The sequence below is a fragment of the Apiospora hydei genome (assembly GCF_038363865.1).
Source record: "Apiospora hydei strain CBS 114990 chromosome Unknown utg000006l_segment0_segment0, whole genome shotgun sequence".
Lineage (NCBI taxonomy): Eukaryota > Fungi > Ascomycota > Sordariomycetes > Amphisphaeriales > Apiosporaceae > Apiospora > Apiospora hydei.
In genome coordinates this window covers 4,746,028-4,760,474 of record NW_027117365.1, presented here as the reverse complement: position 1 = coordinate 4,760,474, position 14,447 = coordinate 4,746,028, and the positions used below count along the sequence as shown (strand labels likewise).

The 14,447-nt window shown below is 53.6% G+C and overlaps 5 protein-coding genes across 5 annotated transcripts; 3 read left to right on the top strand and 2 right to left on the bottom strand.

The window, feature by feature from the left end:
- Positions 1 to 24: 24 nt before the first annotated feature.
- Positions 25 to 1,549, top strand: PG997_008747 (uncharacterized protein; the record flags this gene model as incomplete). Its single annotated transcript, XM_066813062.1, has 2 exons — positions 25 to 1,072; positions 1,140 to 1,549. 2 exons carry the CDS (start codon positions 25 to 27, stop codon positions 1,547 to 1,549), a joined length of 1,458 nt encoding a protein of 485 aa, XP_066668404.1.
- Positions 1,550 to 2,154: 605 nt separating this feature from the next.
- PG997_008746 (uncharacterized protein) lies at positions 2,155 to 4,671 on the top strand (the record flags this gene model as incomplete). Its single annotated transcript, XM_066813061.1, has 2 exons — positions 2,155 to 3,476; positions 3,561 to 4,671. 2 exons carry the CDS (start codon positions 2,155 to 2,157, stop codon positions 4,669 to 4,671), a joined length of 2,433 nt encoding a protein of 810 aa, XP_066668403.1.
- Positions 4,672 to 5,499: 828 nt separating this feature from the next.
- PG997_008745 (uncharacterized protein) lies at positions 5,500 to 7,463 on the top strand (the record flags this gene model as incomplete). Its single annotated transcript, XM_066813060.1, has 2 exons — positions 5,500 to 6,279; positions 7,458 to 7,463. 2 exons carry the CDS (start codon positions 5,500 to 5,502, stop codon positions 7,461 to 7,463), a joined length of 786 nt encoding a protein of 261 aa, XP_066668402.1.
- Positions 7,464 to 8,152: 689 nt separating this feature from the next.
- Positions 8,153 to 11,110, bottom strand: PG997_008744 (GYF domain-containing protein; the record flags this gene model as incomplete). The annotated part of the gene is given in 4 exon segments (XM_066813059.1): positions 8,153 to 8,457; positions 8,517 to 9,350; positions 9,407 to 10,021; positions 10,039 to 11,110. The coding sequence occupies 4 exon segments, from the start codon at positions 11,108 to 11,110 to the stop codon at positions 8,153 to 8,155; spliced, it is 2,826 nt and encodes a 941-aa protein (XP_066668401.1).
- Positions 11,111 to 11,157: 47 nt separating this feature from the next.
- Positions 11,158 to 12,855, bottom strand: PG997_008743 (uncharacterized protein; the record flags this gene model as incomplete). The annotated part of the gene is made up of 2 exons (XM_066813058.1): positions 11,158 to 12,454; positions 12,752 to 12,855. The coding sequence occupies 2 exons, from the start codon at positions 12,853 to 12,855 to the stop codon at positions 11,158 to 11,160; spliced, it is 1,401 nt and encodes a 466-aa protein (XP_066668400.1).
- Between the last annotated feature and the right edge of the window lie 1,592 nt (positions 12,856 to 14,447).

Sequence of the window (14,447 nt, the reverse complement as noted above, 5' to 3'; positions counted from 1 at the left end):
TCAACGAGCTGCCTGCCGCCCACGATGGCATCCGGGCGTGGCCATTTAAAGAACCACTCGTTGAACACTGCCATCAATCGGAAACGAATTCTGGTTTGCGCCGCAGCTTTGCTCTTCATTCTGTCAATGTCAATCTTCTCCACCGGAAACGAAGCCAGACTTGGCGCTCTCAACATTATACCCGTATTCAATCTCCCTCCCCTGCCAAACATTGTCTCAGAATGGGCTGCCATCATTCCATTGGTTTCCCATCTGGCTACGCATCGGGATGACTACATCACAACCGGTGAAGTGGCTCTTCTTGGCAGAGTTTCCACCGGACTCTTTCCAAGATTGGGTACATTATCCGGGCTATCGAGACTCTTGCGTCGCGGACCTGAGTTTGTTGATCAGGCTAGCACCAAAGGGGGCTCAAGCATGACAGTATGGGACGTACGCTGGGGCAGCGTATTCCCTGCTGCCAATGGAGCTGCTAGCAAGGCGATAACCAAATACGTACTGAACCGTGGCAAGGAATCTGTCATCGCAATGCCGAATAACTCTACAATGCCCAACCCAAAGGGCACAAAATCGACAAACACTCCGGATCTCCAAACAAAAGCCTCGACAGAGCCCCGGGGAAAGTTCCTCGGGCCTTTGAAGCTGCCAACATTTGGGCGTCAACCCTCCATCGTCAGCCGCCAGTTTCGAAGAAGTCAGGTCCTTCATGTGCTGCGGTTTGAGCGAGGCCCGAAGGTGAACTCATGGCGACTATTCCTGGAACGACTCCGCCTAACCTTATTATACCGAATTTTCGTATTCTTGGCGCTGCTTGGAGTCGTTTCGACTCTCTTTGTTTGCGGGACATATGGTACAGCCACTGTTCTACTCGCATGCGCGGTCTCTCGACTCTTATGCCCGAGCGTACAATTCAAGCGCACCTCCGAGTATCTTATGAATAACGAGAACCACGATGCCTGCATGCTGCTTGCATCCCATCAGAATGCTCTGGAATGGCACTTGTATATTGGAGATCGATCTGTGGTGGATACGCTGCTGAACAAGCCGATGATCCATATTGTTGCTGGCTATCGTACGCAACTGATTGCCATGTGGTTTCAAGTGGCACACCATCTACAACTTGCAGCTATGACATTCAGTGCGGGGAACAAAGGTTGGGATGGGGTTTTTTCTCGTCATACTGCTCGCCATTGACTTATACGTCCGATGGCACTTTCGCGGAAAGTCACTAGCTCGTGACTGGCTGGATCGCGAGGGGATCAGCGTGGACCTCAAAACTTTCGAGTTCGAAGGCCGCGAGACGCTCATTGGCTCTATTCAAGTTTGGAGCCAAACCGAGATCACGCGGTGGATGGACGACATCCTTGTGCCTCATCCCCGGCGTGATGCATGGCTTGAGAGCCTGGCCAATCGTGTTCAAGGTGACCGGAACAATACTAATATGCGGAAGCTTGCGGCCTCGGATGAGGAGTGGGTGCAGCGAGCGACAGACCTATCAATTGCATGCGGGAAGATCTTAGACACCGAGTTGAACGCAAAGGTGGTGTAGAGCTATGATCGGCTCTGGCGTGGAATATGTTATTGGTCGACAGTGCTGCGTGGCTCTGGATATGTCGGTGCTCTAACAACATGGTGCTCTCGTTGGTGGGGAGAAACCCCCAGGTTTGACGTCAACTAATTTGTGTTTGATTTTGTATCTCCGCGGCTTTGGGGGAACATCACCCGATATTCACGTAGAAATCACAGAGAATGCATACACTGTAACCCAGGCAGGACGAAGGTGCATCTGTAAGCGCTGACAATTGTGATAATGCAAGCTTTAGATAGCTTATTCCACAATCATTGGAAGGGATGAGGAGATCCCGGTGTGATCCTTCGCCCGAGTGATACGGTGCCATCGAAAATGCGAAACTGCCTGCCGCCCGGGTAATGGTATATGGCATGCATGACTTTGTTCATTACGAGCCTCGTGTAACACACCTCTTAATTGCATATGAGCTTTCAATGAGCCTTCTTGGCTTCCTGCACACAACATTAGGTACATAACACACCTGCTGAGTTGTTTGTGAGAAGAATCATCTGAGTTGCCTTACACTGGTCCTGATACTGGGCGGTACACATCCCAAGCAAAGCAAACAAACATCTTCTGCATCTATGGCGGTGCCACTCGAATTCGTTCGCTCCACGTTTGAGCAAGATTACGAACCCTCTACCACAAGCCAGTCGATATCGCACAGTTTTGAATGGAATAACTTCTACAGCCATTCGACCCCGGTCGGTGATAGTCGTCATGATGTTGAGTACTACTCCCAGGAAAGACGGGGAGCGATGCTACAGAAGATGTGTGTCGATTTAGCCAAAGCTGCAAGCGACCCAGCCCAGCACTTTCAACAGATGGAAGGCATTTTCGCAGAATTGCTCAGTTGCCAATGGCGTCCCAAAGACCTCAGTGAGGATCGGATTGTGCAGCAAGTGCATTCAATCCTCCAGCGTCTTCCAGATGCTCCGGCCAAACTTCCCGGGGACCCCAAACGCCTTGCCCCTGAGTATTTCACAGGTGATGATAAACTTTGGGAGAACTTGAGGGCTGTTTCGGGTCCTCAGAAAAACTTGGTTCGCATCGTTATATACTACATCATCAGTACCCAAGAGGGTGGATATGTAGATTTGACCTTGCAAAAAGTCTTGAATCACGTCGGCGAACTCATCAACACCTGCAACATGAACCGAAAGCGTTCAGTCAAGTTTCGACCGCGAATTCCGCGAATTTCGAGGAAGTCGTTCTACATTGCTGGTGCTTACCTTTGGGCGTTCTGGCAGCGGGCAAGGACATTGTTTGCATACATTAGACTGTGCCTCGATGTGCGTGGTGGAGTCCGTCACGGAATGGAAAAGCTCTATTGGGTGCAGGACTTCTCAGTCTCTCGAAAGGTTTCCTTGCGAACATTGACCGACAATGTAGCGCTTTCGGGGAAACCCCCAAACATGTGTGGATGGATGCTAGAGCTTCTTCGAGGGGACCCCAAATGCTTGGGACTGGATTTCTCGATACTACACAGCCGTTTCCGCAATGCCTTCAACGATGAGCCTGCAAGATGCCGGGATGACTCATCTGAGGGGTGTCTGGGGAAGCATTGGCGCCAGTGCCGCATGTTCTATCGCAAGAACGTCTTGCCGGATCAGACAATGCACGACGACACGGAGCCACACACTCATGATCAAGAGTATAAAGTGGTGTGGGACGAGGCATCCTACCGCAGTCTATCTGGACCCCGAGCCGTCTCAATCAACGACGCGGATAAGAGTCGGCTAAGATATTGCCAAGCTACTGAACGTACAATGGCTATCTCCCATGTCTGGAGCCATGGCCAGGGCGGGCGACCTGATACAGGCATCAATGCTTGCCTTCACAAACGCTACAAGCGACTCGCTCGCGTTAATGGGTGTGATAGCTATTGGATTGATGCGGCTTGCATGTAAGTACACGGGGAAAGAGTGCCGTCTCCTTGTTTCCAGACTTGACTCGATGTTGCTGGCGCGACTAACTGAGCGGCCAATAGACCGGATGAAGATGTTCTGAGGTCCGAAGCGATCACTTTTATCAACAGGATATTTTACACGAGCAAGTGCGTGCTTGTCATCGACATTGATCTCATGAAGAACGATGTTAGAAATATGGATACGCGCCAGCACGAATCCCTTCTAACCGCAGTGTTGTTCAGCGAATGGAACACTCGCGCCTGGACCATGTTGGAGTCACTAAAGGGTAGGGACCATGTGATGATTCTAGGCCAGAACAATGGAGTCATTCGATTCATGGACCTGTTGGAGCATGTGCTACATAATGGCCGGATAGACCTGGCGGTCTTCGCGCTGTTTTTGCCACATATGACACGCTCTCAGGGAGAAGAGTTGAACTATATTCGTCGAACGAGCGAATTGTCAGCTTCAATACCCAACGATATCCAGCTTGAAGTCATTGGTTCATGGCTGAGCCACCGGCCCGTCAGCCGCCCTCAAGACGAAGTAGTGATCTGGAGCCTGTGTCTCAACCAGCAGCGGCAGCGCATCAAGAAACCCGAGGACTTCTGGAGGCAACAAAAAGGCGTAAATTCTGGCTTTCTTCTTTCCAGTGCGCCAAGGCTTGCGATACCGGGGCTGCGCTGGGCTCCAAATACACCGGTCGCACTGCCAGCTGAGGGAAGAGACAGCGAGCATCAGAAAAGCATGTTTTGTCGCGCGTTCGAAAGCTCAGACACCAGGTCTCTGAAAATTCAAGAGAACGGACTCTGGGGCCGGTGGTGGGCGTACGAAATCCATCTTGACCGCATGTCACGGATGGTCAGACGGCTGGACAGGTTCCATGGGACCGGCAAAGTAATTCGAGACATACATAAGTCTCTCGGGATCGAACTGGAAAACATGGTACTTCTCCGGCCCGTATCAGAAGCCGTGCCAAGTCGCTTGGATATGCCACGGCCCCAAGCACTGGTCGCTGGAGAGACTTTTCTTGTCGCAGTCTGCGAATCAGACCACATGGTGCAAGAACAGCTTGTTGCAGAGGGTGGGACCCAGACGTCCTACGAATGGATATGGAAAGGGGTATATGAATGGCCTTGCATCACACCTCTGCCCGAGATTGTCGAGAAAAAGTTCATTTGGATCACCTAGTGGAATGTTTCACGATGCAATGGATATAACAGGAATTTCCGTCTATGAATTTTCGATAATCGAGGCTTCCGTCACACAGAATTGAATCTATTAAGATTGGTATCATCTTTTAGCATGTAACTTTCGCAATACAGAAAAGTTCCAATGGTGATCAGCCTGGGCCACGTGGAATTCCAGATTGTAACCTCAGGAGCAGCCCATCACGCGACTTGAGTTAAGCGCTGCTTCACACCATGCTTAACACACCCGATTCGCTTTACGCAGAGATTCTCAGGTTAGGTCCTGTCGCGTCTGAAACGACTCTCAGTTGAGTGAAATTGCCATGAAGACATGCAGCACAGGGAGAACATTTCTCTACTCCAGACAGTGGTCTATAGGGGTAACTAACGTGTCCTGCCAACTGTTTGTGACGCTTTGGCCCCTTCGAGTCTAATATGGCGAGAAGTAAGTCTCATATCATCACTTTGGGCGCGAACCCGAGAGAACGTGCGAGTCTCGACCATGCATTGCCAGTTCCTCAATATCCTAACACATGCGGTGTATGGTCCATCCAAATGGTCAACCAAAGGGTACATCAACTCGAAGCTAAGCCTGCCCATACTTTCTTCTGGCTGCAGGGCGGCTGACCAGACAGAAAGGCTTGCCAAGCTGCCGTGCATCAGAGCTGAACCACCCCAGCTGCTGTGCCACACTCGTTTAGCCCGAAGGGGCAAATCGATAACACATGTACATGCATGCTTGGCATTGGCCTTCAGCCTGTCAGCTTCCCCCAATTCCCATCCTTGCGTACCCTGTTCACCTGCTCAGTGCTTCTGGCATCAAGGCACCATGTATCTCATCAACATCGACAGTTTCCTCTTGGAGAGGTTCGACGTCAACCCTCCCCCATACGCCATCCTGTCCCACCGATGGCGCGATGGCGAAGTCTCATTCAGCGAAATCGCGGACCCCGACAGGCGGGAGGGCAAAGCCGGGTTCGCCAAGATCCTCGATATGTGTGCGCAGGCCCGCAAAGACAACCTGGCCTACGTATGGGTCGACACTTGTTGCATCGACAAGTCGAGCAGCGCCGAGCTGAGCGAGGCCATCAACAGCATGTTCGCATGTTATCAGGGCGCAACAATCTGTTACGCGTTCCTGGACGACGTCGTCGCCATTGATCAAGACACGGAAATCCGCCTCCTCGACGACATCACCAAGAGTGTGTGGTTCGAAAGGGGTTGGACCTTGCAAGAATTGATCACGCCCAAGAGGGTGGAGTTCTTCTGCAAGCTCGAAGGCGCACAAGGGCCAAACTGGGCTCGCCTAGGAAACAGGGAGTACCTCTCCGAATTTATCAGTGAGAGAACCAGGATTCCCGAGGAGTTGCTCCACGGGCGCAATCCGGTGTCCGCCTACAGTGCATCGATGAGGATGAGCTGGGCGGCCAATCGCATCACCACCCGCCCAGAAGATATCGCCTACTGCCTGATGGGACTCTTCGGAGTCAACATGCCCCTGCCGTACGGCGAGGGCTCTAAGGCGTTTCTCCGCCTCCAGGAGGAAACCATGAGAACCATTGATGACGATACTATTTTTGCTTGGACAGATCCTTCTCGATCACAGCTGGTCGGCCTTAGAGGAATATTCGCCCCTTCGCCAAACCACTTCCTAGGAAATGGCCATTTTGTACCTATGCCAAGCATGGAACCCGACAGCCACTTCGCCATCACATCCAAAGGAATACGTACCAACGCAACTGTGTGCCCTACACGGCAGATACTACAGGGGATGCTTGGGATCTTACGGGGTGTGAGCATATGTCAAATCGACCAAAGCTATCTCCTACTGCCCCTTAATTGCGCAAGGAGCTCAAACGAAAACGAAACGCGCACAGCCGTCCTGCTGCGATGTCAACGTGATAGAACGTACCTGCGTGTCCCTAGCAACCGTCTTTTTGAAGTGCAGATCGAGGAAGTGAGCAGGGACTCGACCGTGTTTGTCCTAAAAAACGATACGCATGACCGCTTAGCGGTCATAGATGGCTTGAATCTCAAAGGCCTCAATTTCATCTTCCAACTGCCCGACAAAGGCATTACATTCCTCGAGGGAATGTCACCAGTCGAGGGCAGTTATATTCCTAGCCTCTCCACATTCGCTGTCATGGATCTGGGGAGCAATTCTCCGCGCAGCTTTGGATTCGCTTTTTACCTTGAAGATGCAAGACGTTTGCTCCTCGTAGCCATCTGGTTCTCCGGGGCGTGTCAGAACTCTACTGAACAAGAGGACCGCTACAACATGTTGGCCGACGTCCTACCTGATTCACAGACGAGAATAATTGGTGCAAGGCATCTTTTCAGTACTCTAAATCAGTGGTTCTCCGAGCATAAGGATGCACCGGGACGTATTCACGACCAGCATCCAGTGGGCGAACTGATCACTCAGGAGGTAATATTCCCATCCGCAGATGAATTCACCTCGACACAGCTATTTGTATCCCTGGTGAAGGAACAGGACAGCTTCGATGCACACTTGTATATTCTTAGACTCTCATTTCGTAGCACTAAAATGTTTCCCCCAGATACGTCGTCTCAGGCTTTTAGGCAGATATAACAAGAAACCACATTTTCGAGATCCCCTTATTCCTCACTAACACATTTGTATTGTTCTATAGCTATATTAGCTCGTAGCCGTTTTGCTAAGTAAGGATAATTACTTATTAAAATAAATAGAGTAATACCGGAACCGAGCCAGCTTATGGGGTGATATTGATGAAATACTGACGATTCACATCAACTCTCTGGGAGTGTTAACTGGCTTGGGCCTGGACCTCGTTCACAGATACCCTACTTAAGCTTACTGGGTCTGACCTTCCCCCTTGCCCCCTTTAACTCTCGGGACCCGGCCAGATATCTAAAGACGATGGTGATGAGCACTTTGCCCATTGGCAATGGAAGAATACGCATAACCTGACACAGAATATCACTATCTGGAGCGCGCTTTGGACCTATTTGGCTAGTCACTGTAGTCCTGATACAAACATGAGCAAAGCCATATGCCCGATTCGATATACCAAAGCATTCATATGACTTGTTGCTCAATGGTATTGTCAGCTTACCAGCATATAGTTACCTCAGCATGATGGTGAAGCTTCAAATCATCATGAGATAAGTCGGTTTATTATGCATCACCAGAGCAACGAGCTCTTCTCCTGTGCCTTTCATACTAAACACATTATCACGCGTTATCACACTTAAGCCATATCTGTTAATTCTTGTCTTCATTCATACCATACATACATACACGCGTACAGACATACAATCCTAGCATCTCGCTTCTCCTCACCAGTCGCTGTCCTAATACCGGCAAACCTGCACCAACCATTCGCCGCTGTGGATTTTGACAAACAAAAAACGCTTGGTAAATGCACGTGGGCTGGCTTTTGAGCGATATCGTGTGTAAACATGGCTACCCACAGGATATCTGTACCCTGAGATAACATCTATTTCTTGCCCTTCTTGCGGCCGGGAACAACCTTGAACCCAGCCGGGAGAGCGGCGGCCTCGCTGGGCGCCTCCGTCTTGGTACTCTTCTTGGCCACCTCGTTCCAGCCACCGGCATTGCCGGATTGGGCAGGAACATCAATGGTCTGCTTCTCCACAACGCCTCTCTCGGCGAGCTTCTTTCGGCGAATGAACTCAACAGCAAAGTGCTGGCCATTCATGGTCTTGGAGTTGCCGTAAATGATTTCGGCAATTATGTCGGCCTCCAGCGGCATCTCGAGAAGACTCTTGATGAATTCGTTCACTATAGCGGGGGTCAGTTTCAAGTACCATGTATTCGTCTTTGAGGAAGATGCAACTTACTGTCAAGAATGCCCGTCGTTCCCCGGCTCAGCTGGATGTTCAACCATTTCTTGAATTCCTCCATGGCCTCGTTGCGGCCAGATGGGGCAGCTACTCCGGCGGGCTTGACGACAGGCTTGGGGGCAGCGACCGGGGCAGCAACAGGCTTCACGTTCGTGGTGCTAACAGATCGAGTAGCAGCAGGGCCAGTAGGAATCTTGACCTTGCCTCCAGCACCCACGGTAGCCCATCCGGCAGCGGGTGACGAAGTGGCCGAGGCAGCTGCCGAAGCAGGCAGCGAAGTAGCATTGGGCTTGCTAGCAAGGTCAGCGTAACGCTTGCCTGCCGCAGCGGCAACACCCGTCTGAACGGAAGTCTCCTTGGCCTTCTGCTTCCGAACCTCCTCTTCACGCTGGATTTCCGCAAGAGTCTTCTTCTTGTCCGAGCTCTGTTGTGGGGTAGCCGAACCAGGAGCTGGTCCCTTGGGAGCAGCGGCAGGCTTGGCCCATGGGGTACCAGTGGCCGAGGATTGCACAGGAGATGCAGTGCCCCATGTGCTGGTGGTGGGCAAGCCTGAAGCCAGAGCCGCAGCCTTCTCCCGCTCACGGGCTGCTTCCTGCTCGGCCATGGCACGACGCGTTGCTGCCTGGGCCTCTTCGGCCTTGGCAGCTTTCTTGGCTTCCGCTTCTTGAATCTCCTTCAAGCTAGGTCCGCGATGAGATTCGGAGGTGTCCTTGGCCCATGGCGCCAAAGGCGGAGGCTGAGCGGCAGCAGACGAAGGGGTGATATCAGGCGTATCAGAGCCAGAGCTGGTTGCGTACTGCTCCGGCAGGTTTGACTTGACGCGCTGGGGTGCTGGTGCAGGCAGAGGGGTTCCAGATTGGGGAGGGGGAAAGGCATAGGAAGGCCACTGTTCTTCATGGCCTCAGCCGCTTGGGCTTGCTGGAATTGCTTGTTCATAGCAACAGACTCTGTCTCATTAGCAAACTGATCATCACCCTGCCCGGCCATCGTCTCCTCCGCGGACTGGGCTTCGTTCAACTGAGCTCCCGATGATCCATCATCCGGGCCCGAGGCGGGAGCACTGCCATGCGACTGTTCCATTTGCCCATTCTCTGCTTGGTATTGTTCAAACTCCTGGAGTCGTGCGCGAAAGCCCTCGGCATCGTCGAGGAGTTCATTGCTCCGCGGGAGGCGGTCCCGAAAGGACTCCTGCGACTGCTCGCCAATAGGGGCCTGGGATTGCTGCCCAGTTAGAACTTCGTTCGACCTCTGCTGGAGGTTGGCCAAGAGATCACGTTCCTGAGTCGAGAGCCCGTCCTCTCGAAACATGTCGATACCCGTACTACCGTGGCCGATGGGTTGGTGTGCCGGGTGCCCGCCAAAAAAGCATTGGTAGCGCCGATAGGACCGATGGGAGCTTGAGGGGGATCGCGCCAGCAGGAGAGGCCATGCTACCGAAACTTGGCTGGCTTTGGAGGCTGTGGGCGCTGGAATGATGGTGGAGGCCGGGATGACCCCCCCAACTGCTGGCGAGCCATACGTTGCTGGGTCGAGAGAATATCGCGCTGTTGAGCCATCATGTACTGCTCCTCCTGCTTCCGACGCTCAAGGTCGTTTTGTTCCTGGGCCGTCAACGTCCTTCCGAAACTCGGGAAGGCGCCGACGAGAGGTGGCTGAACGACCCCAGCGGTAGATGAGAAAGGCCCGGGGACCGTAGCAGGTCCATGGGGTATACCGATTTGGGGCACCAAGAAAGGCTCACGGGAGTTCCCAATGCGCCTGATTAGCTGACCAAGGGGCTCAAACTCGGGATCTTCCACCTTCTTGACGCGGAGATCGGGGGTGAAGAAGTTGGCCTTGTACCAGTCGTTCATCTCCAGGCCAGTGAAGGGTCCTTGCTGTTGACCCTGAGGATCCAAGTAAACCCATCGCATTCGGTCTGGCATGACCATGGTGCGGGCCTGGGCCGATGGTGGTTCGGAAGGCTGAGCGCCACTGAACGGGGTGCCGGAACCCTGCGGGAAGCCTTGACCCTGAGATGTAGCTGCAACGCCGCTTTGCAGAGGCTCCGAGGTAGCAGGAGTGCGCGACGCTTCGGCATTCAAAATATCGGCAAAGAAACCCCTACCCGCTCTCATGGGACTTTCGGTTTCGCGAGAGTGATCGCCAAAAGCATTACGGCCGATGGCGCCGAGCGGGTTGACCTGGCGCAGATCAGGCACGGAGTCGGAGAGACTCTCATTGTCATGGCCCTGCATCTGTGATTGCATAGCGGGAGGGAACAGAGAGCCCAGCTTGCTGGCACGGCCTATGGAGCCAGATCCGGCAAGTCCAGTAGTGCTGGGTGGACCAAAAACACCATTCAGATTGCCCAGACTTGGTGAATGAAGATCACCCATAGGATTAAAGAGTGAACCACCAAGCGTACCACCAAATGCAGACCCGAAGGGGTTCCGCTCGCGATCTGGGGTGGCTGAGGTGGGCCATCCACCCAGAGCGCCCGAAAATGGATAAGCCTTGGCACCGACACTGGAGGTTTGACTGCGATCACTTCCATCGAACCCGCCTGGAGCAAAGCCACGGGGCAGTCCGCCGCCAAATGGCCCCGCCATATGCTCGTTACTAGCAAGTCCCAGTCCGTGACCATGAAGCCTATCGCCTACATCCTCATGCTCGCCGCGTTCTCCAGGGGGCTGCGATAAGGGTTCGTCTCAGATGGGCTCAGCGGCTCGTGATCTTGATCAGGTCGGCTCCCGATGTTCAGGCCAGACATGCCAAAATCGGCAGCGGACCCTTTTACCGGAGTGTCGAATGTCGAACCCCGATGAGCTTGAGGTGGGGGGCTGGTATCTTGGGCGCCTCCCAGGGAAGCGCTACCAGAGAGGTTGTCTTCTCCGCCAAAAGGATCGGTATCCGTACGAGGACGGGCACGCCAAGAGCTAGCGGTCTCGGCAGCACGAGCATTCATGCTATCAGAACTGTCCTTGGGGATCAGATGGGCCAGACGCGACTCGCCGCGGGTGTTTCCAGGTCGCTTCTCGCCAATAGCCGATGTGGCGCCCGGCAGGGCGAAATTGCCAAAGCCGCCCCCGCCGCCAATGGTCGCGGACGGGGTTGTAGCACCTGGAGTCGAAACATTTTGCGCCTGTCCCCAGATAGCAGATGCAGCGCCGAGACCCGAATTGGCTGTAGTTGTGTTGTTCCTCATCAGCGAGAAGGGCATCATGGGGTTGGGTTTGTTGCTGCTGGCCGCCTCGTCGGGTTCCTCGAATGCGGTCTCCTTGACATCGGCGTTCCTTTTGCCCCAGAAGGAGCCTCCATCCTCCCGGGGCTGGCGTGCAGACAAGGGCGAATTAAGGCCAGTGGAGAAGGGGTTCGTGTCGGTCGTCTCACGTCGGCGGGTACCAGGCCTCGATGCCGAAGTAGGAGAAGCCAGCGAGAAGTTGCCCCCGGTAGCTTGGGACACCGAAGTCTTCCGTCCGTTAAGTGCCGCTCCTCCGCCCGCCTGATTGCCGCCGTCCTTGGCATTCTGCTGTGGTGGCTTGGCAGCAGCGTTGATATCGGAAGCCAGCAGTTCTTTTTCCTCTTGGGTTAGGCTGTCCAGATTGCTTGCTATCGTAGACCCAGACGCATCCCAGCAAAGATCCGGCTCTTGAGGCAAGACATGGGTGTCATTGCGATTGCCCCAGCCCCGGGTTGCAGTGCTGTTGCCGTTCACGTGTCCAGGGTTCCAGCCTGAGACGAAAAGACTTGAAGCATCAGCGGGTTCGAGATGGTCGTAAATGGATAGCAAGTCGTGTCTGCTGTACTGTGACGGCACTGGATGGCTTTCTGGCGGCGCAGTTGATGAGGGAACGGCTTCGGAAGGAACACTGCTCTGGCTCATGGACTGGCTCGGAGTGGTCGAAGATCTTCGGAAGGTGAGGGTTCCATTGGTTGATCGGCCCTGTCTCGACCTAGAGGGTCCATGTCAGTCATCCGGCGTAGAAGTGATTAGGTGGCGGGCATGATCCGTCCGATTTGTAGCGGTACTGGGCCGGGAGGATCTGGGAAGCAGGAGGACACATCGTGATCCCACCAACCCACCAGTCATCCAATGCAGCGAGGAGCGCAAGGGACGGTGGCGGTAGTGCCGAGCATCGTTCCAGCTTCCAGCCCGTAGCCCCCAGCCAGTACACAGGGCTGGCCAGGCGGCAAGCAGCCGACACGTCGAACAATGGTTGGAAGAAGGGGACTTGTAGAAGATGACCTACCATTCGCCACTGTTGCTTCCACGTCCGTCTGTTCTCGTACCGTTCCGGGAGTCGCGGTTCTGGCCTGCAGCAGCCGAAGCAAAGCTAAGATTTGTTGCCGGCATTTTCGGTGTGAAAAAGAAGAGTACTCGGGAAGGAGCGCTAGGCTGGATCGCTGTGCTGTATCTTGTCGCAAAAACGGGCTTTGGACAAAAAGTCGAGATGCGGAATGGGTCGCGTCTCGGGTGGCGTGTCTCGTAGAGAGTTCGGAGTAGGCAGTGGAGGGGCGAACGGTGTCTGTCTGGCTAGCTGGTTGACCTGGGGAGCAGGGGCAGCAGGGCAGAAGCAGAGGGGAAGAGTGACGATTAGTGCGATGCGAAGGCAAGGCTCAAGATGATGCGCAGAGGCGGGAGGATGTTTTGGGGATTGGGATTTGATGTGGATGAGGTGATGTTGCTTGTGGTTTGGGAGCTGAGGTGGTGTACAGTTTTTTTTCAACCTAAAGTAATGTGCACGTCAAACCTTGGGGGAGGTGAGTTTTGAGATTTTGAGATTTTACCTTTGCCTTCCGTTAAGCAAGGCTGGGCTCTCTTTTCGGGGTGGGTTTCTAGCTCCGCCATTTTCATTTTCGCTGCTGGATGTTGCCTGCTACAGCCCAATCGCAGTACTTGCTTTTTGTATCCAGGTAATGCGACGGAAACTAGCACTTGAGGTACTACTACTACAGTACGGAGGCAGGGAGGGGGAACTGGTGATGAGAACAATAACAAGCCCATCAATGTCCTCATAGCACGCACGTCAATCGCCCTCGTCATTTCATTAAGCAGGCTAGCATGCACTTCCCATCAATGCTTTCTTTGTGCCGGTTTGATGCAAGTCAACCAACAACCAGCTCACTGCGGTGCAGCGCTGTGCTGTGCTGTGCAGTGTGTGCAGTGTGTGCTGTGTGTGCTGTGCAGGAAACGGTCTACCTAAAAGCCAGTGCCCACACACGGTGACGGTCCCCTGATCTACTTCAAGTACCGACATACTAATGCTACAGCTCTCCCGAACTCAGATCTGGGTTAAATGACCGTATACCTATGTCATCGGCATTCTGTCGCGATCCCAGTAGAATAGGCCATGGCTACATATCTATGGCTGCCGGACTGCTGGATTCAATGTGTGATTTGGGCGCCATGGTGGTCCAACTTGCTGTGAAATGTTTGGAGCTCCATGCAATGCAGAATTAATTGTACGTACGGATTGGTGCTGGTGACAAAGAAGCTCCATTGATTGGTTGGGACTGAGTTGTTCTGAGGAGTTGGGTAACAAGGCGCGCCGGCTGTTTGTGACTGGCTGGCTCCCCTCTGCCCAATTGAAGCCCCAGCTTGCCAGCAGCAGCAGCTGGAGCCTGGAGGCCGACCACACGCCACGTCAAAATTGAACAGCGACTGACCTAAAAGAAACCTGCCAGCCCGCCCGTTGCTGCCCTCGTCATTCGCTCTCTCGCTGTTGCCCTGACGAGCAAGGCCAAAACCCGGCCTGTGCCCCCAAGTGCCACTGTGCCAAGGAGCCTCTGGAGCCTCTTCAAGGGAAAGCGTTTGGTGGGGTGACAGCCGGGACTAGCCCTGGCTTGCTAGCCTCAACGTCACGGGCCACATTAAAATCAAAACACGTCACAACTTATCATCGAGCATCCGTGGTTGTTCCTGACGATAAAATGGGCATGGCATAA